Source organism: Lagopus leucura, unplaced genomic scaffold (genome assembly GCF_019238085.1).
Source record: "Lagopus leucura isolate 7727_CA_CO unplaced genomic scaffold, USGS_WTPT01 Super-Scaffold_100037, whole genome shotgun sequence".
Lineage (NCBI taxonomy): Eukaryota > Metazoa > Chordata > Aves > Galliformes > Phasianidae > Lagopus > Lagopus leucura.
In genome coordinates, this window is record NW_024962286.1 from 474,787 (window position 1) to 501,823 (window position 27,037).

At 51.2% G+C, this 27,037-nt stretch overlaps 1 protein-coding gene across 4 annotated transcripts in view; it reads left to right on the plus strand.

Moving 5' to 3' along the window:
* The window catches only part of EPHB2 (EPH receptor B2), a 98,265-nt gene that overhangs the window by 32,774 nt on the left and 38,454 nt on the right, over positions 1-27,037 (plus strand). For all 4 annotated transcript variants that reach the window (XM_042882995.1, XM_042882997.1, XM_042882996.1 and 1 more), the window contains exon 3: positions 2,565-3,249. In XM_042882995.1, coding sequence (XP_042738929.1) covers positions 2,565-3,249 — 685 coding nt within the window. The remainder of the gene's footprint in view (positions 1-2,564; positions 3,250-27,037) is intronic.

The following is a 27,037-nucleotide window of genomic DNA, read 5'->3' on the forward strand; positions in this document are numbered from 1 at the left end:
CCTTCCTTCCTTCCTTCCCTTCCTTCCCTTCCTTCCTTCCCTTCTTTCCCTTCTTTCTTTCCCTTCTTTCCCTGCACCCAACCCCACCAAGGCACCAGGAGGGCTGGATGAAGACATTCCTCTAGGCCTCACCCCAGACCTGACAGCAGGCCTGCTCCCTGGACCAGCCTGGCAGAAGAAAAGAAACGTCCAAGCAAAGCCTGTGTTGAGGAGATTAAACCCTCCTCTGCCTGCCCGGAGCTGGGATGCAGGGCTCAGGCTCCATCCCCATCACCATGATAAAGCCCCGCCAGCCCCGGCCTGGCCGCCGAGGGGGGATGACAGGCCGACAATGGGCCGGAGCAGAGGTCAAGTCTTTTTCTCTCCTTGCCCAGCCTTTCTTGTTTGCAGTTTTTCCATATGTAAAGCACGCCTTGCTCCCGGCTCGCCAGCCCCACAGTAATGAGGCCTGGGCCTGCTGGAAGCCGTCTCTCCGTATTATTGTGCTGCCTTCTTCTTTTGAGTTCCCGGCATGTTAATTAGAGAGCGAGGAGAAAGGGAGAGGCTTCTAATTAAGCACTGAGGAAGAACAGGGGCTGATGCACGGAGTGACTTTCAGTGCCAGCTGTGAGAAGGAGCGGGGCGATGCAGGGTCTGAGCAGCCCCGGCTCCTGGAGCAGGTAGGGGGGTCCTGGTGGCCAACGCAGCGCTTTGGGTGAGAGCTCCGGGCAAAGCAGAGCCATGCCAGAGGAAGAAACTGATTTCCTTATATTTTATCCATGATTCCTTCCTAAAAATGGGGTAAATCCTGTTTCTCTTCCCGCTGGCACACCGAATTTATTCATGGAAAAGAAAGCAAATGCTCCCCCTGCATTCTGTGAGGATGCTCTCCTCCCCCTTTCCTTGCAACGGAAGCAGATTTGCAGCCACGGCCGATCAGAAATGGTTGGAGCTGTTTGTGGATCTTCTCTGACAGCCTTCTGTTCAGCGGTTTGTTAGCCTTGGTGTGCAAAGAGCAATCTGTCTCTCATCTCGGGAGCCTCCCTTTGCAGCCCTGAGTGCAGGGATGTGGTGACAGCAGGGCTGCACTGTGGGCAAGTCCTGCACCCAGGGCAGGATTATGCTCTGCACATTGGACTTCATGTCCATGGGAAGCTGCTTGGCTTCCACTTGAGCAGGTTTACGAACAAGCTCATGAACAGCCATTCCACCTGGCTGGATAGCTTTGTGGTTCCCTTCATAAGCTTCCCCAGGCCTGCCCTCCTCTCTTCTCTCCCCACTGGAGGCTGGAGTGGAGGGAGGCACAAAGGGTGTTGGGGCAGGGGAATCTCATGTGCTTGCTCTCCTCTTGCTCCATTGGCATCACACAAACCTAAGACAGAATGCAGTGTTCATAGAATCACAGAATGGTTGGGTTGAAAAGGACATTAAAGCCCACCCAATTCCAAGCCCTGCCATGGGCTGGCTGCCCCCCACCAGCCCAGGCTGCCCAGGGCCCATCCATGGCTATGGGCATAGAGCATCCACACTTCTCTAGGCAGCAGTGCCAGGACCTCCCTGCCCTCTGAGTAGAGAATTTCCTCCTGACATTTATCTTGAATCTCCTCTCTGTTAGTTTAAACCACAACCCCTTGTCCTATTGCTATCAGACGGTGTAAAACATTGATCTTCCTCCTGTTTATATGTTTGCTTTAAGTACTAGAAGGTGATGATGAGGTCTCCCCAGAGCTTTCTCTTCCCTAGGCTGAGCACCCCCAGCTCCCTCAGCCTTTCTTCATAGGAGATGTGCTCCTGCCCTCTGAGCATTTTCCTGTTCCTTCACCTTCACCTTCCCAAGGTATCCAGCAGCATATTGACCTCAATCACAGACATCCTGATGGATCCCAGTGGGCATATTCCATCTCTGACCTGCTCTGAAGTGTCTCCCCACCCTACAAAGGGTGGAGACAGCAATGAGAGCTGAGGGATTGGACAAAAGGGCAGAGCTGAACAGGGCCAGAAGGTGCAGAAGGTGCAGGTGTGGGTGTGTTGTAGCTGCCTTGAGCTCTATGGAGACTCCTCCAGAGCTGCAGAGGGGCTTTGCTGTCCCACTGGCACCCTGCACCTTGCGTGGCGCTCAGGCTACAGCCTGGAAGGAGGTTTTACAGTCATGTTATAAAGCGGGGTCTGTCTGCCACGATTGTAACCGTAGCGGCACCGGTGGGAATACATCTGCTGAAGGCATCGTGTTACTTAGCCATGAGGCTCTGCAGCTATGAGGAGGCCTCTGCAGGACGGTGTAGCCGACGGGCGAGAGCCCCTGCTAAAGACATTACTGCTGCAGATGGAGTGCATGGCCCCACAGTGCCCTGCCGCACTCGGACCACATGCAGGAGGTTTTGCCATAAAGCCACCAGGGTGCCACGTGGGTCAGACCCCTGTGGAGACACGTAGGGTTGGGGTGATGTGGTGGTACAGTGCGGCACAGCTTCTGCTGGGACGGCGTGCCTGCGTGGTGCCTGAAAGACGCAGAGCAGGTGGGGACCCTGTGTTTAATCCTGTGAATGTCAGTTCAGCTCGACTGACTGTTTGTGTCCTGTCTGCAGTGGGAAGAGGTGAGTGGATACGATGAGAACATGAACACCATCCGCACCTACCAGGTGTGCAACGTCTTTGAATCCAGCCAGAACAACTGGCTGCGGACCAAGTACATCCGGAGGCGAGGAGCGCACCGCATCCACGTGGAGATGAAATTCTCCGTTCGGGACTGCAGCAGCATCCCCAACGTCCCGGGTTCCTGTAAGGAGACTTTTAATCTCTATTACTACGAATCAGACTTTGACTCTGCCACCAAGACTTTTCCTAACTGGATGGAAAACCCTTGGATGAAGGTAGATACAATTGCTGCCGACGAGAGCTTCTCGCAGGTGGACCTTGGTGGGCGGGTGATGAAGATTAACACCGAGGTGCGCAGTTTTGGGCCTGTCTCCAAAAATGGTTTCTACCTGGCCTTCCAGGACTATGGGGGCTGCATGTCCTTGATTGCAGTCCGTGTCTTTTACCGCAAGTGTCCCCGTGTGATCCAGAACGGGGCGGTCTTCCAGGAAACCCTTTCGGGAGCGGAGAGCACATCTCTGGTGGCAGCTCGGGGGACGTGCATCAGCAATGCAGAGGAGGTGGATGTGCCAATCAAGCTGTACTGCAATGGCGATGGAGAGTGGCTGGTGCCCATCGGCCGCTGCATGTGCAGGCCAGGCTACGAGTCGGTGGAGAATGGGACCGTCTGCAGAGGTAACCCCTTCTCTTTGCTCCTCACATGCTTATCTCACTGCTGTGCTTGCATTGGTGCTTTTGAGGCTGTGATCTGCAAGCTGGGAGGGACCTCTCAAGGGGCTTGGGTTCCTCTCTCCATTGGAGAGGCTCTGCCTTAGCTCTGGGTCTGCAGAGCCCAGAGGTGCTGCGCAGTCGCTGCTGCCTTTTGTGCTCCCCAAGAGGGGCACTCAGCCACTGAGCTGTGCCTCTGCTCTGCAGCCACCTCCCAGCAGTCTGGGGCTGGGCTGGAACTGTGGAACAAGAGAAAGTGCAGAGAGTCCAGAAGAGAGGGAGTTTCCTCTTTGGTTGCACCTAAGCAGGTATGCTTGTCTGGGTGTGCGTGTATCTGGTAGTGTGCTGGGTGGATGTGCTCAGAGGTGCTGGGGTTGGGGAGAAAGAAGTGGAAGAGCTGCAGAACGGGACAAAAAGAGCAAAGCAAACTGCAGCATTTGGCAAACTGATTCTTCCTCCCATTTGAGCATCAAATCCCATTATGGTTTTGATAGCATCAACACACTGAGCAGAGCTGGAATTTCTCTGAGATCAATTATAGATACGTCAGTTGGCACTGCAGAACTGTGCATGGAAGGAGCTGCTTCTCCTCTCTGCATACTGCAGGAAGGGGTGGCTGTGCAGCACCAAGCAAGTATGGGGAAGGTGCTGGTGGTAGAAGTGGACATTCCAGAGAGGGGAATGTCTGGCCACACTTGGTTGGGTCTGCAGGCTGAATGGCCGTGCTGGTTCCTCTGCCATCACACCAGCAGCAGCAGCAGAGCCGTGCAATCACAACAACCCAGTATCCATTTTGAGCAGGCAAAGGTTGACCTGGGGTTCTCCTGCAGGACCAGGAGCAACTCTCCTTGAACCCCGTGGGTTCAGTGGGGTGCCTTGGTGCTGAGGAATGCCCTGGGCCCATAGCAGGAGAAGCTGGATCAGGGTCTTTCACAGGGGCAAGAAGTGGGGGAGAACTAAAAGGGAGTCTGATGATGAGAAGAAATGTCAAAATCTGAAAGTGATGTAGGAATTACATGTTGAGGCCAAAGGAACAGAAGTGAAGCCTTCTGTGGAGGTCTTCCCTTTACTACATGGCTTCTCCTTGGACTGCTCACTTGGAGGGGCATCCACCTGCAGGTCCTGCTGTGTGTGAGGATGTTTGATATCCTTGCTTGAAGCTGCTGCTTGCTGGGACACCATGTGGCTCTTCTCTCCCCATGAGTGATGACCAAGAGTCCTTCAGCTGCAGCAGGGCTGGGGCTGCTGAGAGTCCTGCTGCAGCACAGCATGCAAAGGGAGCCTGGCTAATCCCAGATGGATGTTTTACTATGCCCAAGTGGAGCATTCGTAGCAACACAAGGAAGCCAAAATACTTCATGTCAGCTTTTCCATCTCAAGGTGTTTTTTTTTTCACTCCAGCCCTGCACAATGCTTTGCTCTGATACAGCTTCAGTTTCATGACTTGCATCACTTCCCCAGACCCAGTGCCAGCCCAGCCAAGGGTCGGTCCGTTCGAGTGCCCATTGCAGAACCCATTTTTGTCAGCCAGAAAGGAAAGGGGCCGAGGTGGAGGGAGAGAGCAGAAGGGCTGTCTCTCCTCTTTGTGCAGCAGCAGGATTTTGGGAGGTCCGGTACCTCAGCAGCTGTTTCTGCAGCCGGTGCTGGCGCGCATGCAGCCCCACGCTCCCCACTGTCATCAATCACACCGTGGCCGGCAGCGCGCCGTCTCCGTGGGGCAGCTCTGGCTGTGGGGCTGGATGGGCCCGGGGCTCTGCAGCAGTGGAAGGATTCCTCCGGTTCCTATGGGACACGTGGGGAGCCACCAGGCAGAGATGGTACATCCGCTCTGCTCTCAGAGGGGATGGGAAGGGGCTTCATCTCTCCGACTGGGTTAAAAGCACCCTGGGGAGGGACCTGTGGGTGCAGTCCTGCATGGCTGCCCCGCTGCTGTTGCACCCCTGCCCGGTACCAGTCCCTGCTGCATGGGCAGCGTGTGAGCCTCCTGGCTTGGGGGACTTGCTCGTACATATGGCCGGCAGGTTTTTTTTGTGTTTTGAAGGGTGGGAGGAAATCTGGGCCCTTTTCCAGAAGCAAAACAAAAGCAAATCCAAACTGGCTCTTGGAATGAAGTGCTCTCGCACGACTCAGTAGCCTGAACGGGACGTGGCAAGGATGGCCCATGGGTGCTGCCCTGCCAATGGGCCTCGATGCACCCCAAGCGACGGTCAGCCCGGCCCCTCAGCGCAGCTGCAAGCACTGGAAGGAGTTGCTCATTTTCTCTGCTGGGCTTTTCATCTGGCTAATAGAACGCGAGCCTGCTCACGGCACTGCACACAAGGGATATTTATGGAGGAAGTTCATGCATCTAACAGCTTAAGCTCCTTTAAGCTTGCAGCCCCAGCACAAAAGGATTTGGGGGCAGTTAACAATTCTGTGTGGTTAAGAGATTTTCATTTTGCTGGGCCCTGCTCGCCAATCCCACAGGGCTCTGCACTTTGCATCGCCCCTCGGCCGCACACTGCCTGCCCCGCTCCTTCCCGCTGCGCAGCCGGGGGCCCCGCGCTGCCCAGCCCCGTCCTCCTGCTCCCGTGCTTCACCTTCTCCTGCTTTCTGCCTGCATCTTTTTTTCTCCATCCCCCTGTTCTTTGTCTGGCTGCTTTCCCCCTTCTCCCCCGCCCGTCCCTCCCAAGCAGCATATTAAGCGCATTTCTGTCTCTGCCTCCCTTATTCATTGGCTCTGCTCCGCAACAGAGGAGGCAGAGCCATTGTGCTCCTTGCTCTCTCTCTTTAGCTGGACGGCAGTCGAGCACTGCCTTTGCCTGTTCAGGGATGGCAGCTGCTGGCTGCTGAGCTCTGCTTCCATCTCCAGCTTCTCTTCCAGCCCCAGCGGACTTCTGGTGCAGTGAGCAGCCTCTTCTTTACTGTGTTCCTATAATATTGAGCACGGGGAGCCTTGGTCTCGCTGATGGTTCTATCCTGCAGAAGGTGGTGGTGTAAGAGACCCGTAGCATTGTCTCTTAGGGTCACAGTTGTTTCTGAGCTAGAGCAATATCAAGGTGCTTTACTCCTGCTCCTTCCCTGGCGTGGAGAGCTGGGATGGAGGATGTTGGTGTCCTCACCCGGTCTGTCCATCTCCATCAACCCCACAGCCCATCTCCACTAACCCAGCACTGACTGAGCCTCAGTACAGCTCTAAAGGCAGAGGCATAGCTGCATTACTGCTGGAGCTGGTGCATGGAGCAGCCATCCCTGTCAGAGGCTGCAGAAGATGGTCTGGACTGGTTCTTGTAGGTACGGGACCTTCATGTGGGCTCTGTGAAGGATGTGTTCCCTCTGTGTTAAGGTCACGTCCCATATAGACACGATGTTTTGAAGATAAGCAGCTATTTGTGGCTCCATGCCTGCTTTGGTTTTGGGCCTCCACAGATAATGCAGGACCCAGCCAATAAATGGTAAGGCCCTAGGGTTAACTAAGTTCTTACAGGAAGCATTCCTGGTTGAGCTAGAGCAGATACAGCCATTTGTGATATAAATGTTTCCAGAGGAGAGTTACCTTAAATGCTTCCAGCGGTCTTCCTGCCTCCTTACCTGCCTCCTGCTGCCTGGCACTTGGACCTCAGTGAACTGTGTCCAGCAGGGCCTCTGTTCCCATACCTGTGGTTGTTTAAGGGTAATCCCTGACCCCCTGCCCTCTTTGTGCTGAGAGCTTTTTGGCTCTCCCCAGCCTTCCAGTTGGCATGGATCAGTGCAGTTGAGTGCTGCAGGGGGTGCTACCTTGCTCCATGACATTTCTCCATACCATTTCTCCGTACCATCTTCACGTTAACCATTTTGGCGATGGTTTTTGGCTGTATTCTTTTGCACAGCTGTTTGCTGGGGCAGGACCTCATCCTTTGCAGCAGGACTATGAGCAGAAAACCACTGTGGCCTGCATCCTTTTCCCAGGAGGCATGATCTGACATGTGTTTGTATTGAAATGCACGTGGCTTGCTTGTACCCATCCAGATTGCTGGGTGTCAGTGACCACCATCTTCACTGTGTACCATACGATGACTTCCATGTCATCAGTTAACTTTATTAGGAACACTTTGGGCTCTCTCCTGGGTCACTGATAAAAATGTTAAACAGCCCAGAGCCGTGAATCAAACCTGTTGGCTCGTGTAGAAACAGACCTGCTCTCCGTGCATTCCCTGCTTAGATCTCAGACCATAGCAGCATCAGCCAGCCAAGTTTTAATGCATTGAATATGTGCCACAGTGTCTGCGAACCCTCTAATTTCTGAATCAAAATATCATGCGTTCCCAAGGGAAATGCTTTTCAGAAGTTTGGGTGCATTGCATTAACGCTGTTACCTCTCCCAGCCAATCTTGTAATTGCATCAAAAACCATGTGAGGCTAATTTGCCTTAATCTGTTTTCCATAAATACACATAGATTGGCACCGCTGTTACTGCGTTCCTTTAATCCTTCACTGACCGAATCCCATCTCTGGCACATCATTAGTTGACTGGTACCCATGTTGCAGTGGCAGTCCTAAAATAGGCCAAACTGCCTCGTTTAACAAATAGCTTTTTCCTACATCTCTTAAACATTGCACTATTTCATGGCATATGGAAAGTGAACATTAACTGTCCGCCGGTTCCTCAGCCAACTCTTCATAAACTCTAGGTAGATGCTGTCCTGACATACTGATTTAACAATGTTTAACTTTAGTAGCTGCTATTTAACATCTTGAGTTACTGCTGGAATGGAAAGTATTTCACCATCCTCCTCTAAGATGATTACATCACCTGGCTTCTTCCCAAGTACAAAACAGGAATTTGTCTGCCTTTTCTACAAGGTTGTTGACAATTTGAATGCTCCCAGCCCACAGTGGCTCTGTGTCATTGTAGATACCACTCTTTGGGCCATCTCCCTCTGCTGCCTTTCCATCTGCAAAGCAAGAATTCGATGTCTTTCTTTCCACTGCTCTGACTCTTCACCCTACTTGCTGACCCTTCCACACTGTGAATTCTATCAGGGCTGTGGTAGGCATTGTAGCTGCTCCATATTAACCACCCCAAGCCTGTTCGGTGCACTGTGCATCAGAGGTGATGCCAACCTGTGCTTTGTACATTCCTGCATCCCATTTGGGCATCTGGAGATCGGAGTTGAGCTGGGGGAGCCAAAAGGGCAAGGAGGTGTCAAACAAGTGGGTCTGAGGCTTTTGTTTCCTGGTGGTCCGAAGCCTCAGGAGGTGATGGCCTGGCAAAGAGGTGCCCAGGTGGCTCAACACAGTGGCATCTCTTAGGCTATAAGGCACCTCTCTCTGTCCTTTGTGCTGAGTGTCCTTTGTGTTAGAAGAAGAGATGGGTATCTGAGGTTCAGTAGTGGAAGAAGGAATGGGTAGTTGTTGTGTCTTGTGTTGGAAGAAGGGATGGGTATCTCAGGTCCACAGTTGGAAGAAGGGATGGATTGTTGTCAAGTCCAGTGTTGGAAGAAGGGAGGGGTGTCTGAGGTTCAGTGTTGGAAGAAGGGATGGGTGTCTGAGGTTCAGTGTTGGAAGAAGGGATGGGTATCTCAGGTTCCAGTGTTGGAAGAAGTGGGGGGTAATTCTCAAGCCAGTGTTGAAAGAAGGGATGGATAGTTGTCAAATCCAGTGTTGGATGAGGTTCAGTGTTGCAAGAAGGGATGGGTAGTTCTTGGGTCCAGAGTTGGAAGAAGGGATGGGTATCTGAGGTTCAGTGTTGGAAGAAGGGATGGGTATCTGAGGCTCAGTGCTGGAAGAAGGGAGGAGTTTCTCAGCTCCAATGTTGGTAGAGAAGGAGTGGGTATCTCAGGTCCAGCAAAACCTCTGGGAGCCATCCCTAGGGTTCTCAGAGAGACAAGGTGGAGTTGTGCAGTGCACTCATCTCCCTTAGGTTGTGGCTTCCCTCTGCTCCTGCATGACCCATGCCTTTACTTCTCAGTGATGCAGAAGTGAGGTCCCATTGGACACCTCCTTGCGCACAGGCTGTGCCAAGGCCTGGAGCCCTGTAGTAACACAGGGATTTTCATGGAGCTCACATCTGTGCAGATGAGAAAATTTCCCCTGACTTATTTTTGCACATGAAGCAGCATTTTGGATCAAACAGTGCATTCCTCTTCTTGCTACACCCATGTGAGCTGGGAATAACGGCGCTGACTCCTCAGGAGAGCCGAATTTCTTCCTGCTTTTCCTCACTTGCTCTCATAGGCCTCCTATTTTTATTTTTCTGAGAAAACTGGTAAACATTAATAGGAACTGGAATAAATAGCTGGGATTCTGGCCCAGGCTTCTTACTCACTGTTAAATATAATAAATGGAAGGTGCTTTAACCGGTAGTTTTTAGCTTGAATGGAGGAGCTGAGAGATCTGGGGGGGCCAAGAGGCCTTTCCTATGGGCTCAGAAGTATGGAGAATCTTTGTGGGGAAAGCAGCAGATATTCTTTGTTGTCTGTAACGTAGGGAAGACTGGAGAAAAAATGCTGGTGTTGAGCATAGTGTTTTTTGTTTGAAAATTGGGCCAAAACTATGGGATTATTTTTAACTTTTAATTTTGGGAAATACCCTCAGACGTTCTCTCTGCACAGAGAGCCACTTATTTAAAGTTGGTGATGTCAGATGAACGCTCTGTAAGGGAACTGTTATTTTACTTTGGCTGCACAAGGTAGAAAACGTACAGAAAATTTAATCTAGAAGCCATGATTAGCTTAATTAGCTCCAGGGAAACTCTTTATTGTTCCCCATATGCCTTAGCAACATAGTATATCACTGGAAAGTATGCATAAAAGCCCCCATAAAGGTTAGGAAATGGAATCAAAGTGTTTCATAGCTAACACGATTGCTGTGTTTATGTAGACCAAACTTCAAACGACGTGAAATTAGTGTTGGCCGAGCGAAATGCACACTTCTGCATGCTGTGCTGTTGGAAGGAGACCTGGGATTTGGTGACGCTGAGCAGCAGTGCTGCGTCCTTGTGTGAGTGGGAGCTGTGATTGAAGCACCATCGGGACAGAGCGGCGTGAAGGACGTGGTGCAAACAAGGAGAAGGGCTGTGAGTGCAGCACAGTGCATCTGAGCCGGCCCCGCATCGCCATCGTGTCTTGACATTTGGGGAACCGGTGTCTAAGAATGGAAAGGAAGAAAAGAGCTTGAAGGGTGTTAAAAAGAGAGCAGACAGGAAGGGAGGGATGTGGGATCTGGCCACCAGGTGCTGCGAGGCGGGACTGCAGAGCGGTGCCATATGCTTTGGGTGAGCTGTAAGAGCCTTGGGAGTGCATTTGCCAGCAGAAGAGGCCCTGAGCCAGCACCTCAGACCTCAGCACTGGGAATCTTCAACACAAGTCCTTCCCCAGGTATACAGCAGCCCCAGTGCCTGCCTGGTCCTCAAAGACAGAGCTGTTCCTTTGTGTGGTGGGTTAAAATGACACTAGCATCATCCTGCGGTCCTTGGAGGCAGCCTGGGATTGTGGATTTAGGACAGTTTACCTCCAGTTTACCTTGAAGTAAATGTGTGTTAGCTTTGCTCCCAATATCAGAACTGGAGACTTTGCAAAAACCTAATTCTCGTGGTTCCATCTGGCCAAAGGAGCTTTGACTGTTGCAGCCTTTGCAGAACAGAGAGCAGCTCTGAAGCTTTGTGTGCATCCCTGTGGCACCACACTGTGTTGCAATACAAAGCCACACGCCACTGTGGTGCAGAGTAGCTATTGTTTAGATATTAGGAAAAAAACATCTCAGAAAGAGTGGTTGGAGCAGAAAGATGGGTTGGAGCATTCTGCCCAGGGGGGTGGAGGAATCACCATCCCTGGAGGTATCCAAGAACCACGGAGGTGAGGCACTGAGGGACGTGGTCAGTGGGCATGGTGGGGGTGGGTCGGGGGGGTGTTGTCACAAGAGAAAAGGTTGTTTTGCACTTTGAGACTCTGGTCACATTCGGAGATGGTGGAAATCCTGTGGTCAAGAAGACAGTTGTTAAGTCTGAAACCAAAGATAGCAATTTCTGCTCCAAACACAGCGATCCCGGGAGTGCTGTGGTTGTTACACCTGCAGCTGTGACAGGAGGCAGGAGTAGTGAACAGTGTGTTGACACAGGATAAAAGCTCTATTCATCTCAAACTATCAAAATGCACAAACCCTCGAGATGGTTGAGAATTAAAGTGCAGCCCATAAACTGGAGGAACATGGGTGCTTTTCTCCGAATGGCAGTTCTCCCTGTCTGGATGGCTTTTGAAGAGATGGTGGTGACTTCTGAAGCGGCTGCAGCAGCAGATAATATTTGTCAAACAGCAAACAGCACACTCCATTAAATGCACAATATCTGCCTTTTTATGGCATCAGCTCTCCAGGAGGTTTTCTGCAGAGATGTGGAAGTGGTCTGTGCAGCATCACAGGCATGTTTGCTTTCAGACAGCAGCCAGTGGTTTCCATCACGCTGTTCCACCTTTCTCCCTGTCCTTCATGAGAGAACACAGCGTCTGCACCACCCTGGGCTGTGCAGTGTGCGTGGATTCTGGCTTGAACCACTCGAGTGTGGATCACCGAGGGACAGGCTGGGCATAAGGCATTGTTTGGTGTCACATCCTTAACCAGGGGTCTCAGTGGGCTTCGTGCTGATCTGTCTTGAGGCATTTCGGTGTCGATTCACTCTTTTTGTGAGCGCTGCCACTCTTCCCCTTTTCCATATCCCTCATGCACCAGTGACAATTTTCCAGACACGTATTGCTCTAACCATGATAAAGAGCATTGCTCTGGCAAATTACCTGCCCATTTGTTCTAGTGCTTAAGTGTGCTGTCTTACAGATGGCTCAGGAGCCTACAGCACAGTGCTTGGTTTGCAGGGAGGTGTGACGAGGGAGGAGGCGATGCCTCAGGCTGCAGAGCCAGCGAGGTGCTGGAGCTGCTGTTGTATACCAGCCAGCACCTGGAGGATCCCCAGAGCTGAAGGCATAAATGCACAGGAAGGGTTTGAATTTGCAGACCTTTCCTGGTAACACACTGCAGAGCGAGACAAATTAATTCTGACCCTCTTGGTGTATGTGTGCAACCCTACTTAATAAATCAGGAATGGTAAAAGTGGGGAAAAGAGGATTAGTTGAAACGTTTGGGGAATGACTCACACCCAGATAGGCTTCTCGTTCACCGTTACCTGCTGTGTACCCCAATTACGGACTAAAAAATGCCTTAATTCACCGCTGCATTGCCTTTGCAGAGCTACCTGCAGTCCACAGTGCGCCTCATGGCATGCAGTGCCTCTCCACCCTTCCTCTCTATGGAGGAGCCTGTAATTTTCAGTCACCTTCACAAGTACAGTGGTTATGCCATTACCATCACTTACGTCAGCTCCATCATTGATCCGTGCTATAATGTCGGTGTTTTACTTCCAATTTACACCCTGGGAGTGGACCTGTGGCACTGACTGAAGAATACGAGAGGTGGTAGCCGTTGGTAGGAAAAACGTCTGCAGACTTTCTCAAACATGATCTTCCAGCTGCTGCTAAGCAAATCCTAGCCTGAGGACCTGCAAAAGGTCTGTGGCACTGCAGAGGGCAGGGCAGCCCTGTTCACCTCTGTTTATTTCTTACACCGGTTGCTCTGATTTCTAAAAGAGGATTAGGAGGCTAGAAGAGGAACTCTATCATGCTACTGCTTAATCGTGTTGTCACCGTGAGTATGGTTAATTTGCAAATAGAATGACAAACTTAAGTGCATGTATCTTCAGGATACCCTATAATTAGAACTGGTCTTTTTCTTGCTTTTGGAAAGGTTTTTTGCTGTCTGGCTCAGATGGAACCGATCCCAGTTTGTTTTTGTTTCTTTTGAATCAGAGCGCTGTTGCTCTTTCCAGGATTTCCCAGGCAGAAATACGTGCATGGGGACCACGTGTGGCACTTGGTCTGGGATCCATCAAGCCCTCTGTGCATGCACTTCACGCATGATCTGTGTGAGCTCAAAGGCTTTGATGATATTTGGGTGTATCTGATGCTACACACCTCAGCAGGGACCTCAGCAGGGGTTTGCCCATATGCAAAGCTTGACTTTCTGGAGCTCCTGGCTGCAAGAGCAGCTCCAGCACCTTGCTGGCTCTGCAGCCTGAGGCATTGCCTCCTCCCTCGTCACACCTCCCTGCAAACCAAACACTGTGCTGTAGGCTCCTGAGCCATAGAGAGGGATAGAGGGATAGCTGTCCCCATGTCTGTCTCTGCAAAGCTGCTTTCCCTCCTAGAATTGTTCCTCTTCTCTTGATCAGCTTTGCGAAATTCCTGCCAGCATGTTAATGATTGGACTTGATGACCTTAGAGGTCTTTTCCAATTTCAGTGATTCTATGGGTCTGTTGCTCTAGCAGCTTGGCTCGTCGCGTGGGAAGAACGATGCCTGGGAAAGCAACCAGTCACTGGTGGGGTTTGAAGATTAACAACTGCAAGTGCCGGATTCTTTGCCTAGGATGGTGCAACCTCTGTGTACAGGCTGGGGGACGAGAGACTGGAGAGCAGCCTCCAGGAAGGGATGTGGGGGCTTTGCAGGTTGCATGTGAGCCAGCAGTGTGCCCTGGGCTGAGGTACGTCGGGTTGTAGAGCCCAGAGCAGAGCAGGTGGAGGAGAGGCAGCCTGCTGCCCCTCATGGCCCACAGCTCCTCACAGGGAGTGGATGGGCAGTGCTGAGCTCTCTGGTGACAGCCATGGAGCCCAAGGGAATGGCACGGAGCTGTGTAGGGCAGGGCGGCAGCGGGGTTTAGGGGAAGGCCCAGCACTGGGGCCATGCCAGCAGGACACGCCTGACCCGCAGCCCAGCCGCGTGCGCACACACTTGTGGGGGAGCAAGATGGGGTTTCCATGGAAACCAGAGCCATGGTTTGCTGCACACCGTGCTGGAAGGCCAAAAGCAAGCGTGTGGCGGGGGGAGGAGGCAGAGTGTTGCGGGCAGCAGGCCCTGCCTTGGCACCCTCACCCCAGGTGCTGGGGGCAGAGTCCCTGAGCTAGCACAGCAGCCCTGCAGCTTGCTAACAAGGAGGATTAATTAACCTGGGGGCACCTCCAGTCAGCCGCAGGCTCCCAGCGTGGGCACATGCAGCTCCAGTTGCTGCAAAGCACCGGAGTTGTTGTTGTGGGGATACATCATCCTGCTGCGTGGTGCTTGGTGGCATTGCTGCCCATGTCTGTGCTGTCACACAGCACGTTGCAGCCCGCAGGCCTGGTTGTGGCTGCAGCAGTGCTGGGTGCTGGAGCTGCTAGCAGACTGGGAATGTCTTTTGTCAAAGCTTGAGATGCCTCCAACCTCCTTTAATTAAAGACAATTACTGCTTTCAGCCCCTCTTCACAGCTCGGCTGGGTTGTTTGCAAACACACAGCTGCGGGAGTCTTTGTGCCCCTCTCAGAGTCCCACTTCCCTGGAGACGCACAGAGGTTTCGTTATTGCCAGCCTTGCTGCTGGCGAGCAGCAGAAGGGAAGGAGGCTCCCAGGCAGCTGAGTGATACTGAGGTGCACATGGGAAGCTCTGCAGGGCAGCCCACAGCAATGCTGCCCATCCATGTCCAGTCCAGCCTTCCAAGCATTGCACGGTGCTGGCATTCGCGGCAAGAAGGGCTTCTGCCATGGGAGTGAGGAGAAACAAAGGAAGAGTGGATGACAATGGAGAGGTTTGGGCTGCAGCAAAGGCATCTCTCATCTCTTGCAGATAGGGCTGAGCGGACAGTGTGAGCTCTCTGTGTGTCCTTTTAAGTAGTGCTCTGCTAAGTTAGCCGTGACTTTGCATCCTGGTCTAAAGAGGCTGCTTTGCCTCACTGCAGGAGCTGCACCAGGAAGGCCAAAGCTGCACTTTCTTGCCTGAACTGTGCTCAGAGAAAACCTCCTGCAACCAATAACCCCTCTTTCTGTGCTTGAATAACTCAGAGGCAGCCAAGTGAGGGCTGGCGCGAGAACAAGCAGCATCCACTGCAATCCTCTGGGATGCTGTTTCCAAAAATATGAGCCTGAGCACAGTGGCTGTGCGTGAAGCTGTCTCGTAGCCCCGGCTCTCCTATGGATCTTGCATTGTTCTGCAGGGAAGCATCCGACCCCAGATGCTGCGGCCAAGGGCATGGCTTCTCTGTTTTCAGGTGCTAATGGTCTCCTCCGGGAGGAATCGGAGCAGGAGTTCCGAGCAGGCAGGGCACTGCATGCCTTTGAAGCGTTTGGTTGTTAAATCCATTGCTGGGGCCTGAATGGTAAGTGCTCAGTATTCAGGCTCAGGGGAGCTAAGATCCTTTTTGAGCTACTAACAGTCTGACACTGCTCTGTCTTCTCAAATTCATTTTGCAGCTCCGATTCCCTGGTGAACACTAATCACTGGGCTGAGCACGAAGGGAAACGTTTGCTGCAAATGGGAAGCCCAGAAGCCGTTTCTCCTTAAACAGGCTCTCCGTGGACATCTTTGATATGTTTTGGGGTGGCTTCTGATTCAACGGAAGACTCCTGAAGGCCAGCAGGAGAAATGGCAGTGAAGAGTTAGAGCAGCTTCCTAGAACAGGTTTACTGCGCATACAGATGCCGTGCTCAGTAGGGGATGCACAGGGCCAGACACCCGTTGCATGCAAGGCCGGGGCTTCAGGGCCAATCTGAAGTTGCTTACGCTCCTGTGGCTGCAGCATTGATGTCTGTGGGATGCTGGACACAGTCCATGGTCCTTAGTGCAGACCTTCCTGCTGCTCGTGGTTGACCATGGTTATTCTTAGCCCATAAACTGTGGCTCAGCAGAGTAAGGTCTGGTAGTTCTGTGCAGACCAAACACATCCAAGAGGTTTCTGCCAGAGAGTTTCCCATGCACGCTGTGTGTTCAGATCTTTCCAGAAACATCATGGTGTTTTATCAGTTTGCAAACATCTCTACTGTTCAGACAGCAAGGGAAGCAAGGCATAGATGGAGTGCTGCTTCCTCCTGTCTTCTGGCACGCTGTTGATATTCTCAGTGCCCGTTCTGTCTTGTGGCTGTAAGTTATGCAATTTAATGATGTGCCGTGTTAAAAAATACATCCTTTGTTTTATGCATGAGGCTTTTTTTTTAATATATTTTTGACACTGTATTCTTACGCTGTAAAAAATGGAAAGCAATCTTTTCCCATTCGTGCCTGCTATGTTACGGATGGCTTTATATGCCTCCCTGAGTTGTCTCTTTACAAACAGAAGGTCCTCATCTGGTAGACTCAGCATATGGAAGCTGCTCTGGATCCCTAATCAGTTTTATCATCTTCCTCATGACCTTGGCTAAGGTTGACCACCACTGCAAACACTGTTCAAAATGTGGCTCCGTGCAACGGCTTAATAGCATTCTTGTTTTGGATTGGATTCCTTTCTTAATAATTCCTTACATTTTCTCTCGTTTTTTTTTTATTTTATGATGGATGGGCTTTGAAGTGATGTTTTCAGAGAATTATCTCTAGTGCTGCCGAGATCTCCTCCCTGCATGTTAATAGCTAATTTAGTGCCCATCATTGTGTTTGTATAATTAGGGCTCTTTTTCCCCAAGTGCATTAGTTTCCTTTTGTCACCACTGAATTTCATTTGTCATATTATCTCCTGCCCACTCTTTGAGAGTGGCTTTAGCTCTGGTAAACCTGGCTGATGTGGAGAGGTCAGGAGACAGCACAGCCTCACTCTCTGCCCAGTTGGGTGACTCCTTATTCCAGCACCCCAAAGAGCAACGTCCTCAGCATCTGTGCTCCTGTCCTGTGCTGTGAGGTGTGTGTGCCAATGGAGGTGTTACTCGTGCATTATGCACTGGCTGGTGGGTTTGAACTCCGGATGCTGCTAGGGAATGCATCATGTTGCTGGGATTTTTTTCGGCTGGATGCTGAATTTTGCAGTTTGTGAGGCCCTGGCACTGCTGCCCAGGGAAGCTGTGGATGCCCCATCCGTGGAGGTGCTCAAGGCCAGGTTGGATGGGCAGCTTGATCTGGTGCCTAATTTAGTGGTTGGCAACCCTGCCTGCAGCAGGGGGCTTGCAGATGGATGATCTTCGATGGTCCATGGATGATCCAGGCCAAGCCATTCTATGATTCTATGCAGCTGGGACTAACAGGGCTGCTCAGCTCTTGGCTGGATCTGGGCACAAGAGAGTTCAGTGAGGTGGAGGGAGTGGAGTGAATCTAATCAAAGCTACAGCTCTGTGCAGGATGGAGCCCAGACTCCACTGATGATGCCAGATTGTATGAGAAGGGGCAGCAGCCACAAGCTTGGACTTCAGGAAAAAGCAGTTTCCATTCACTACCCAGCACCATCCACCCAAGACCTCACTGCACACAGCCACAGGTACCTTGCTTCACATTTGAGCATTGCCCTTTGGTGAGCAGGAGAGGCCAAAGAAGTCCATGATAACCCCCAAAATCCTGTCCTGTGACATATAGCATGCCAGGATTGTGGAGCCAGCTGCAAACTGCTGCCCATGACAGCTGGTTTTACTCTCCATGGCTCAAGAGGGATATGAGGAATAGACCTGTAGAGTGCTGCAGAGAAATACAAACGTGGTCCTGAGAGCCCTGAAAAACACCCTTCCATGAGAGGCTGAATGAGCTCAATATGTTTAGCTTCTCAAAAAGAAGATTAAGAGGTGAGATGATTACCGAAAGGAAATACCAGACTCTAAAGAGCTTTTTAATCTAGCGGAGAAAGGCATCACAAGAACCAGGAGGGTTAAACTGAAGCTAGACAAATTAAAAAATTAGGCATGTGTTTCTGAGTGATTAACCACTAGAGCAAGCTAATGAGAAAAGAGGGACTTCTCCATGTTTTGGAGTATGTCAGACAAGATGGTTCATTTTCTGGGCACTAGGCCTTCTCTGAAGAGCTGGATGGAAGTCAGGAACTCCGCTGAGCACAGCTTGTGATCCCAGGAGCCTCGCAAGCCATGGGGGGGTCCATTGGCCCAGGGGTTGAGCCTGCAAGAGCCAGGAGTCTCCTTTGGACATTTCATCCGCTGCGATTTGCCCTGAGCCAAGTCTGCAGCACCCACCAAGAGCACGTAACCTTGCACACCCGAGCTCACAGCGAGCCTCCAGCCCACGGCTCATTGAGGTTGATGTGCTTTCATTAACCAGATTAGCTGCTTTAATCTGCTGAAAGTGAGAGGCGGTGCTGCTCAAGAAGGCCACGGAGGGGCTCTTTCTGCTGAGAGGTGAGGGCAAGCTGCGGGGCTGCATGGAGGCAGCTGGGAGCCAGCTGGCTGCACAGGGACTGCTTCCCAGCACCCTTGGCTGCCCTTCCTGCATGCCCTTTGTAGGGACAGATTTCTCCCCTCTCCTCCCACCTGTTCTCCAGCCCTTTCCTTTGTATGGATGGAAGAGTGAGCGAGGGATTAAGCTGTTCCTGTGCTGTCCCCTGATCGATCTCCCCATTGCAGAGGCACGTGACCACGCATACACACTTCGCCTGAACGTGTTTGCATACACACACATCCACCCTTCGTTGTTTTGAGGGTTTTTTTTTTTGCACTGAACAAAGCAATGTGGCAGCAAATGAATTTGGAGCCCTGAAAAGGAGGCTGTGGGAACGAGCCTGGCCTCCTGGCCCTCACCAGCAGTGCAATGACCCTTTGGTGCTGCTGGGAGACATCCAGCGTCTGTCCCTGACCCCATAGCTCTGCGGTCTGCCAGGCAGTGTGACTGCTGCTCTCCAGCCCTGCTTTAAACAGGTCAAGTTGGAGGGATCCCTCCATTGCTGGGTTGATTATTTCCATCCTCCTTCCACCACGTGGGATGGGGAGCAGTTTGCTTGAGGACACCAGGATGCAAAGTTGGGATGCAGAAGCCAAAATCCCAGCTCTGAGCTCCTCCAGCCATTCCACCTGCTGTTCCCACTCTGCATTTTATTTCTTGGTGCTCTGTAGCTTTTTGCCCAAGGAGAAAAGGATCATGCAAATTATTTGCCCCAAGGGATCTGTGGGAGCTGTTTAAGCCAGCAAATGCTGCCTTCTCCCCAGCTGTGCCATGCAACTCAGTATGCTCATGAATTTCCCCTCCCCTAAGTGCAGGAAGGGGCTGACAGATGTTAACACACAATCAGGGTCTCAGGAGAGAGGAATTAAAGCCACACTGGACCCTTGGAAGACACACATTAGTGTCAGAAATATCTAATCAATCAGCTCAGAGCCTCCTGGGGTCAGAAGCCTCTTTGAAACTCAAACGGGGAATGGCTCCTAATGGGTTTTATTTTGATTGCTATAAATTGATTAGTGCTAAGATAAACAAGTTTTGTTTCCTTCTGAAAGCTCTAAATACGCTCTCGGGGAGGAGAGGCGGTGGAGTCTGATTGCTTCCCATTAGGGCATCTTCCCTTCGCTCCTGCCCCACCACCAGTTTGTACCAGGCATTCTTTTTTTTCTGCAGAGGTGATGGATGCATCGTGCAAAGAGGCTTTGGCAGAGCTGGAGGAGGATGCAGGTTAGAAGAGAAAGTGTGAGCATCCTCTCTGCTTTTACAGGGTGAGATGTGAGACGCAGCTTGGCCCTGGAGGGAAAGCATGCATGCTTGTGTGTTGGAAGTGTCACTGTGTTCGGAGCTTGGACGTTGGGTGCCTGTGTGGTTTTTGAGCTGTTTCAGCCTGGCAGCTGTGATGCAATTGGGAAACACTTTGTGTGGATGAGTGCTCTGCTATCAAGGAGCTTTCCCTGCAGGGTAGAGGAGGCTGCCTGCAATTGCACTCAGCTGGGAAAAGATGTTGGTGCTGGATTTTACAGGATCTGGGTGCATCCAGCCCCCATGCATGGTGTTGGTGACTGGTGTCGTGCTGCTGAATGGGAGCAGCCCAAGAGGCAACGTTGGGCTCCAGTGTTCTCCTTAAAGCCTGTCTGTGCTGCCTGCATCTGTGTCTGCTCCCTTGCAGCCTCTGTCTTCACCCTGTAGCCCAACTGTTCTCCCTGCTGCAGTCTGTGGTCTTTGTAATCCAATGTGTGCTTGCTGGAAATTCCTCTGTGCTCCCTCCAGCTTTATGTGCTCCCTACTGCTCATATAGGCTTCCTACATCTTCTGTAGGTTCCTTACACCCTTCCTTCCATACGTTCCATCTATGCTCCCTACAAACCATTGTGTGCTCCCTGCAGACCCACGTGTGCTGCATGCTGCTTGATGAGTGCTTCCTACAGCCTGCACATGTGCTCTCTGCAGCCTTTTTTTCTCCCCGCGGTCTGGTTGTGCTACCTACAGCCTGTCTGTATTCCCTACAGCCTGTTTGTGCTCCTTACAGCCTGTGTGTGCTTCCTACAGCCCCAGTGTTGCTCCCCACCAGTCCATTAGCATTCCCTGAAGCCTGTGTGTTCACCTTACAATGCTCCTGTGCTCCCTTCTGCCCTGCATGTGTACTCCCTACAGCCCCAAGGTATTCCTTATACCCCGTGTTTTCTCTCTGCAACATTCTTGTGCTACTTACAGACTCAGTTTTGCTGCCTATCCTATCGCATGTGCTCTCTGCTGCCCTGTGTTTTCTCCTTACATCCCATGCGTATCCCCTGCAGTCTGCTCCGTTACACCCCTTTGTCTGCTCCCTACACCCACATCCAGACCCTGCGTGCTCCTTACATCCATGAGTGTTCTCCATAGACCTGTGTATGCTTGCTTCTGTGCACCTTGCAGCCCTACGTGCGTTCCCTGCACTCCCATATGTACTCCTTGGGGAACGGCTCTTTGCTCCTATCCCTCTTATGCTGATGGAAATTCACAGCAAGCAGCTCCATGTATTGACTTGGCTTTGTTCATATGCCTTCACTCTGTCTGTCCCAACCAGAGGCACACTGCTGAGATGAGGACAGTGCTGTCCCTCTTGTAGTGCCTTTGCACTGTGGTGGCACAGGGGACAGTGTCATGCAGCTGCGCAGTGAAGCCCAGGAGATAACACAGTTCATATTTCTGTGCTGAACAGGGAGCTGACATTAATGAACAGCTAATTAACAACGCAGGGCTTGATGGTTGCAGTGTCAGCGTCCCTAATTAGTCTCACACTAATCTGCTTTAATTAACTGTCCCTGTCGCAGTTTTAATTTAATTTTCAGCTCTAGACCAGAGATAGCAGTCCTGTGACTGGTTTCCAGTAACACAGCACTGTCTGTAGTGGGACAGACTGGCAGGGCAGTCATGGTGGCCCAGCACAGGCACAGGGGAGAAGCACATCAGTAGCTGCCCCATGCTCTTCCATATGCTGCTTTGCCTGCATCTCCCTTGTTTTATGGCATAATGAGCTAATGAGTAATTGGTGCAGCCATGGTGTGGGCCATGAGGCTGTTGTACCATTCACTGCATGGAGGTGTCTCTAACCAGAGATGCACAGCATTGTGTGAGATCTCCACAAGACATGCATGTTAGCAGGGGCAGCTGGAGGACAGCCCCCCTGGGACCAGCTCAGCTGGCACTGCTCCTTCCTTGGCCAATAGGTTTAGAGCACAAGTATTTCCCATGTGGACCCAATAATAACTCAATTCCTTGGCACCAATTCCAAGCCATGGCTTGCACCCTGCTAGAATGAAGGGCACAGGTGTGTCAGGATGGGATGTCTGGGGTTTTACACTCCATTAGTGAAGACTGCACCAGGAACCGGCTGGGAAGTACTGCAACCTGTCTCTGCTTTCCCATCTCTTGCTCCTCCTTCACCAGGCAGGTCACAAGCCTTTTCACATTCATCATCTTAGGGGCCATGCTCATCTGTGAAGAGTTGAAGCTTGGCAGCATCCCTGAGAACTGTGCACTCCTGAGCTTTGGATTAATGGGGCTCTGCCATCTGTCCTGTTTGCAAGCCTGCCTGGAATTGCTCCAGATGCCTTGAGCCTTGAAGAAAAACCTTCTCTGACCACATCCCCTTCTGCAAATGCTTCCTATCTAGACAAGCGTGGATGCTTTTCTGTTTGTCCAGCGTGGCACTCAGTACCAAGGATGCATTCGGGAGTATGGTCACCCTCACCAGCAAATGAGTGAATGCCTGTGCTCCCACTCTGCAAAGTAACCAGTAATCCAAGCTCCCTGTGAATGAAATCCCACCATACAAAGAGCATATTTCACGGGAACTTGGTACCATTTCTTCCACTGAATGCCCCTGCCAGTGGTGCCGTCATCTTTATGAAGTCAGCATCAAGCTAAGTATCTCTTACCCTTAGAAATCATGTGCTACAATATTATTGGTTTGTCTGGTCTCCCAAAACAGTCCCTCTGTGGCTGGTTTAATAAACTTCAGCACTTGCATCACGGAGTTTTCCTTGGCTGAGTGCTAAAGCTCTTGGGTACTGTTATCTAATGCTGGCTGGCACTGGGAGCTGATGGCAGATATTCTTCCTACTTTCAGGACGAATGGAAAATTGTAAGGAATTGGCAGTTGTGCAGTGATCCTTCTCTCTGCACACGCAGTGGTTTCATTATATACCTCCCTCCTTTCTGTGTCAGAACGGAGAATTTCTGTCCCAGCTCCCTCTAGTTGAGAAGGAAAAGTGGTGGAGAAAAGCTTTCAAGTGTGGAAGGTGCATTTTGGTGGATACGGATAAAAGCATATAAGGGGAGTAGGAGCTGTTGAAAATTGCCTCCTCCTGACTGTGTTTTCTCCCCAGACTCAGGAGGCTTGGCCTCAGGTTGCCATACAACACTCCGCCTGATGGATACAGGCAGGTCATTATTTGAGGCTGTTTTTCCTACATCAGAGCATCCATACAGAGGAAGTTACCAGCAAAATAGGAATCAGGAGACCGTGGGTTCAACCTCTCCTTTGTACTCATTGGTGTTGATCCCTTGTACCCATCAGTACTGCACAGAACTCCTGCCCGACCCATGCACTGAGCATGGAGACAATGCCAGCAGCAGAAACCCTCATTAAAGCCGAGCCATTTGGTTTCTGCTTCAGCTCCCCATTTGCTGTTCCTATCTGTGACCCAAAGCACCCAGCAGTTTGATATTTTTTTTTTATACTTATTTTTCAGCTTTTGCACCAAGTGTGCCAAAAGTCCCATTGCGTTCTGCGTCTCCAAGCCACTGCCATGGCTTGTTTGGAATGTGAAGATTTTCTCCTTGTTTTCCCTTCAGAAAGTCCTGTTTATTGAAGTTAGCTTCAAAGAGGGAAGAAATAATTCTCCTCTGTGACAGTTTCCTATCCTACTTTCTGGTTGTAATAAGAATTTTGTCTCCTCCTGGGTTTGCTGTGAAAGGAGATTTCTGGGAGAAAACCTGATAAATATTCTCAATTCCGCACAATTCAGTTTGGAGTGAAGCAGGATAATAGAGTAGTTGCTTCCCTCAGCAGTAATAGTCAATGGAGATGAGACGGAGTCGAATTGCTTTGGTTCATTTTGGGTTTTTTTATTCCCTGGGCATTCCTCTAGGAAGGCAGGAAGAGGGTGGGGAAATATTTGGGAGAGGATATCATTTTGGGGAGGAATCTCTGAATCCTCCAAGTGGTGCAGTTGTGCTTCCAAATCTGCTCTGGCAGAGCAGAAGCAGTGATTTGGTGATCTCAGAGGTCTCTTCCACACTTAACGATTCTGCAGTTCTGTGAGTGGGCATGGTGAGGATGGTTGGACTGGGTGATCTTGGAGGTCTTTCACAGCTTTCATGATTCTGTCACTGTGTGATGTTTTAGTGGGCATGGCGGGGATGAGTTGATAGTTGGACAGGGTGAACTTGGAGGTCTTCTGCAGCCTTAATGATTCCATGACATGGGTTAGTGGGCATGGTGGGGATGGGTTGGTGGTTGGACTTAGATCATCTTGGAAGCCTTTCCCAGTTGTCACGATACTGTGACTGGTTTTTTGCAAAACATCTGTCACATGCAGGGAAAGAGCTCTCCTAGCAGCTTCTTTTCTCCCCTTGCTGATCTCTCATGCGCTGATCAGCAATAGCCTACGTGCACACAGCTGCCTGTTACTGCAGAAGCCAGTGTGCTCCCATGCCCTGCCTGTCCTCTGCACGTGGGGAAAAGCTGGCACGTGGTTGTGTGCTGCAGATGCCGTGGTGATGCACAGAGAGGGGAGAGCTTGGGGGCTGGGGGGGTGAGGAGGGGGCGCTCGAGAAGCTTTAATGCTGCCATTTCCAAACATTCCAGCACTCCACTCAGCACGTTTTTTTTTAAAAATCACCTCTCCCCATCACGAATCTTCCCGATTAGAACACTTCATGTGTTTTATTTCATCTGCAGGACTCAGATAGCAAGCTGACTGCTCCTAAATAATGCTTTGGACAGACAGACAGACTGTATAAACACGAACGGACACAGTGATAGACACTAGAGTTCCATTTATACCCTCTCTCATGACTCACTGTCTCCCTGGCTTTCCAAGCACTCCTCTTCCCTTCTCCAGCCCTGGCTCAGTGCTGATACAGCCCATGTAGGGGAGGCTGTGTGTAAATCCTCCTCTCCTTGCAGCAGGGCTTTCAGCTGAGCCACAGCTTTTCTGCAGATCGGGTGACTTGAGGCACAGTGAGTTTGCTTTTTTTTGCAGTTCCCTTTGCAGACTCAGAACCTGCAGGTTCAAAGCTTGTTACACCAGAGAAAGGGCAAGCTTGACCACCAGCCTCATTGCTGTTTGGGACCGTTGGTTGTGCAGGTCTACCTGGGGTGTGTTTCTCAAGCATCTGGTGAGTTCTGTCCCCATGGTGTCCCCTGCTGTCTGTGTGCAAGGTGAGCCCCGTGACACGCTGCCGTTCTGCAGTGGGTCATTGCCAGATGCATCTACTACAGCTCAGGTCACTGGGGAAGCCTTGAAGGCACACAGGGGCCAAAAATGTGCCTGTTTGGACATGTGTGAATCAGAGCTGGCAGGGACAGCTGGACGTTGTAAGGGAGCTGAGGTTCTGTGGTCTGTGAGGTGACAGCACCTGGGGACTCTGTTTTGGAGAAGGGCTCTGCCATTTGAGTTAGCAGGCTGTCGCTTTAAGAAAAGTGAAAACCCAAGTTTGCTCCCTGAGTTGTGCCTACAAATGACTGTTTGACCTCTGTGCTCTTGTTAGAAGTGGCTCTTTTTGCCTCCAGGCCAGCAGCGTGTCTTCGTAATCCCATTCGCTGTGCATGCATCCCTGCAGCCAGGAAACGGTGGTCCATTGAGCAGGGGGCAGGAGGAGCATTCAGGGGCTTGGAATAGGAAAGTGTGGGTGGCAATGGGCTGCTGCATTGACAGGAGGGCATGTCAGCTCCTGGGGAGAAGCACAGAGCTCCAGGTGGGTCTCAAAGTGTCAGAGCGCTGCATCATTTCGGCTCAGGCTGACAGTGCGCCCACACTGCAGGGTTGGTGCTTCATAAATACACAAGCAGCCTATAAAGTGTTTTGGAAAGCAGAGGTGGATGCTGTGCTGCTGCCCTGGGCGCTCTGACCTCCCTTCCCTGCTTGCTGCAGGCTGGAAAGTTAACTGTGGACCTACACCCTCAGTGATTTCAACCACCATAACTAAGCCTTGTTAATCAGCCCTTATGCCAGCTCCACTCAGCACCGACTGCTGACAAAGAACAATGTTGTCATCTGGAAAGCGGTGCTGGCACTTAACCAGCTGGCTGGGCTGGAAGCCTGTCTAAACTGGGTGCTAAGCTGCGTTAAAACAGAACGATGAAACGTGCCTGCTCTGAGCTTTCCTGCCCAGCTCCACCTGGAAAAGCTTCTTGTGTCCCTCTGGGCTCTGCAGGGTGGGAGGGCACTGCCAGGGTCCAGGCAGATCAATGGGGAAACGGTGCCATCAGAACTCCTGTATGGTTTTGAATTGAGGAGGGATGCCCCTCGGAGCCCCTGGTTTGGGGACTCCTGACCCTAAAGCTGCTCCTCCTGGCTCAGCTCTCCATAGGCACAGTGCGTGGAAGGTCCACTTGAAGGGCTCTCATCCAGGAAAAGCTCCCTTTTTGCTTTCATGTTTCCTTTAGGATTAAAGCCATTCTCCTTGGGCTCTAAACATGGAATGTTTGTCAAGTTTACGAGCGCTTTTAGAGAGGCTTTTAGAGAGTGCATCCTCTACCTTCTTTTATAGGGCTGAGATAAGATTATCTTTGTTTTAACACCAATTAAAGCAGGAAGGGTTTATGGGATTAGGGGTTTTCCATCAGTGCAACTTTGATGTCACCACTTGCTTGCTCAGTTTGCTTCTTCCTTGTGTTAAAAGGCTGGGAGCCGTTCCCGTAATGGTTAACATACCACCCTCGGGAGGCAGAGCTCTCCCAGGCAGAAGCTTTGGGAAACATTTAAACAAGACCAAACAAAGTAACAGAATGTGAAAGTCCTAAATTCTTCTGGAGACCACTCGGAGGAAATGGGCTGACTGCCTGAACAACCGGCCTGTCAGTGCAAAGCACGGCAGTGTTTACAGCTCGTGAGATAGGACGTGCTTTCTGCTTTCTGGAAAGCGTATTTTTCAATACTAAGATAAAATAAATGGCTGTAATGTAAGGAGTCTAAAGCTGAAGCTAAACAACCCCACAGTTTTGCAGGCAGTGGCTGGAGCGTGTGTCGGTCCATACTCTGCACTGTGTGAAAGCATGAGGGTGAATGAGGAGAACATGACATTTGGTACATCTGCTCGCACGTAACTGCTCAGAAACAACGTTGTGGTTTGGCATCTTGTCTGGCTTTGGCTGGCATCACTCCATACAGATCACCCCGTGACTCCCAGGGCAATGCTGTTTTCCAGCACCTCAATCTCTGGGTTCTTAGATGCATGACAGGCTGCTGAGATAAGGTTTGGGGGTTAAAACTGCTCACTATGGGGCAGCACGCTACATTACCCACTGTGCTGGGGATGGGAGCTCTCCTAGACCATCAGGGTCCAACCTGGTGGACTTTCAAGAGGCATTTGGATATGAA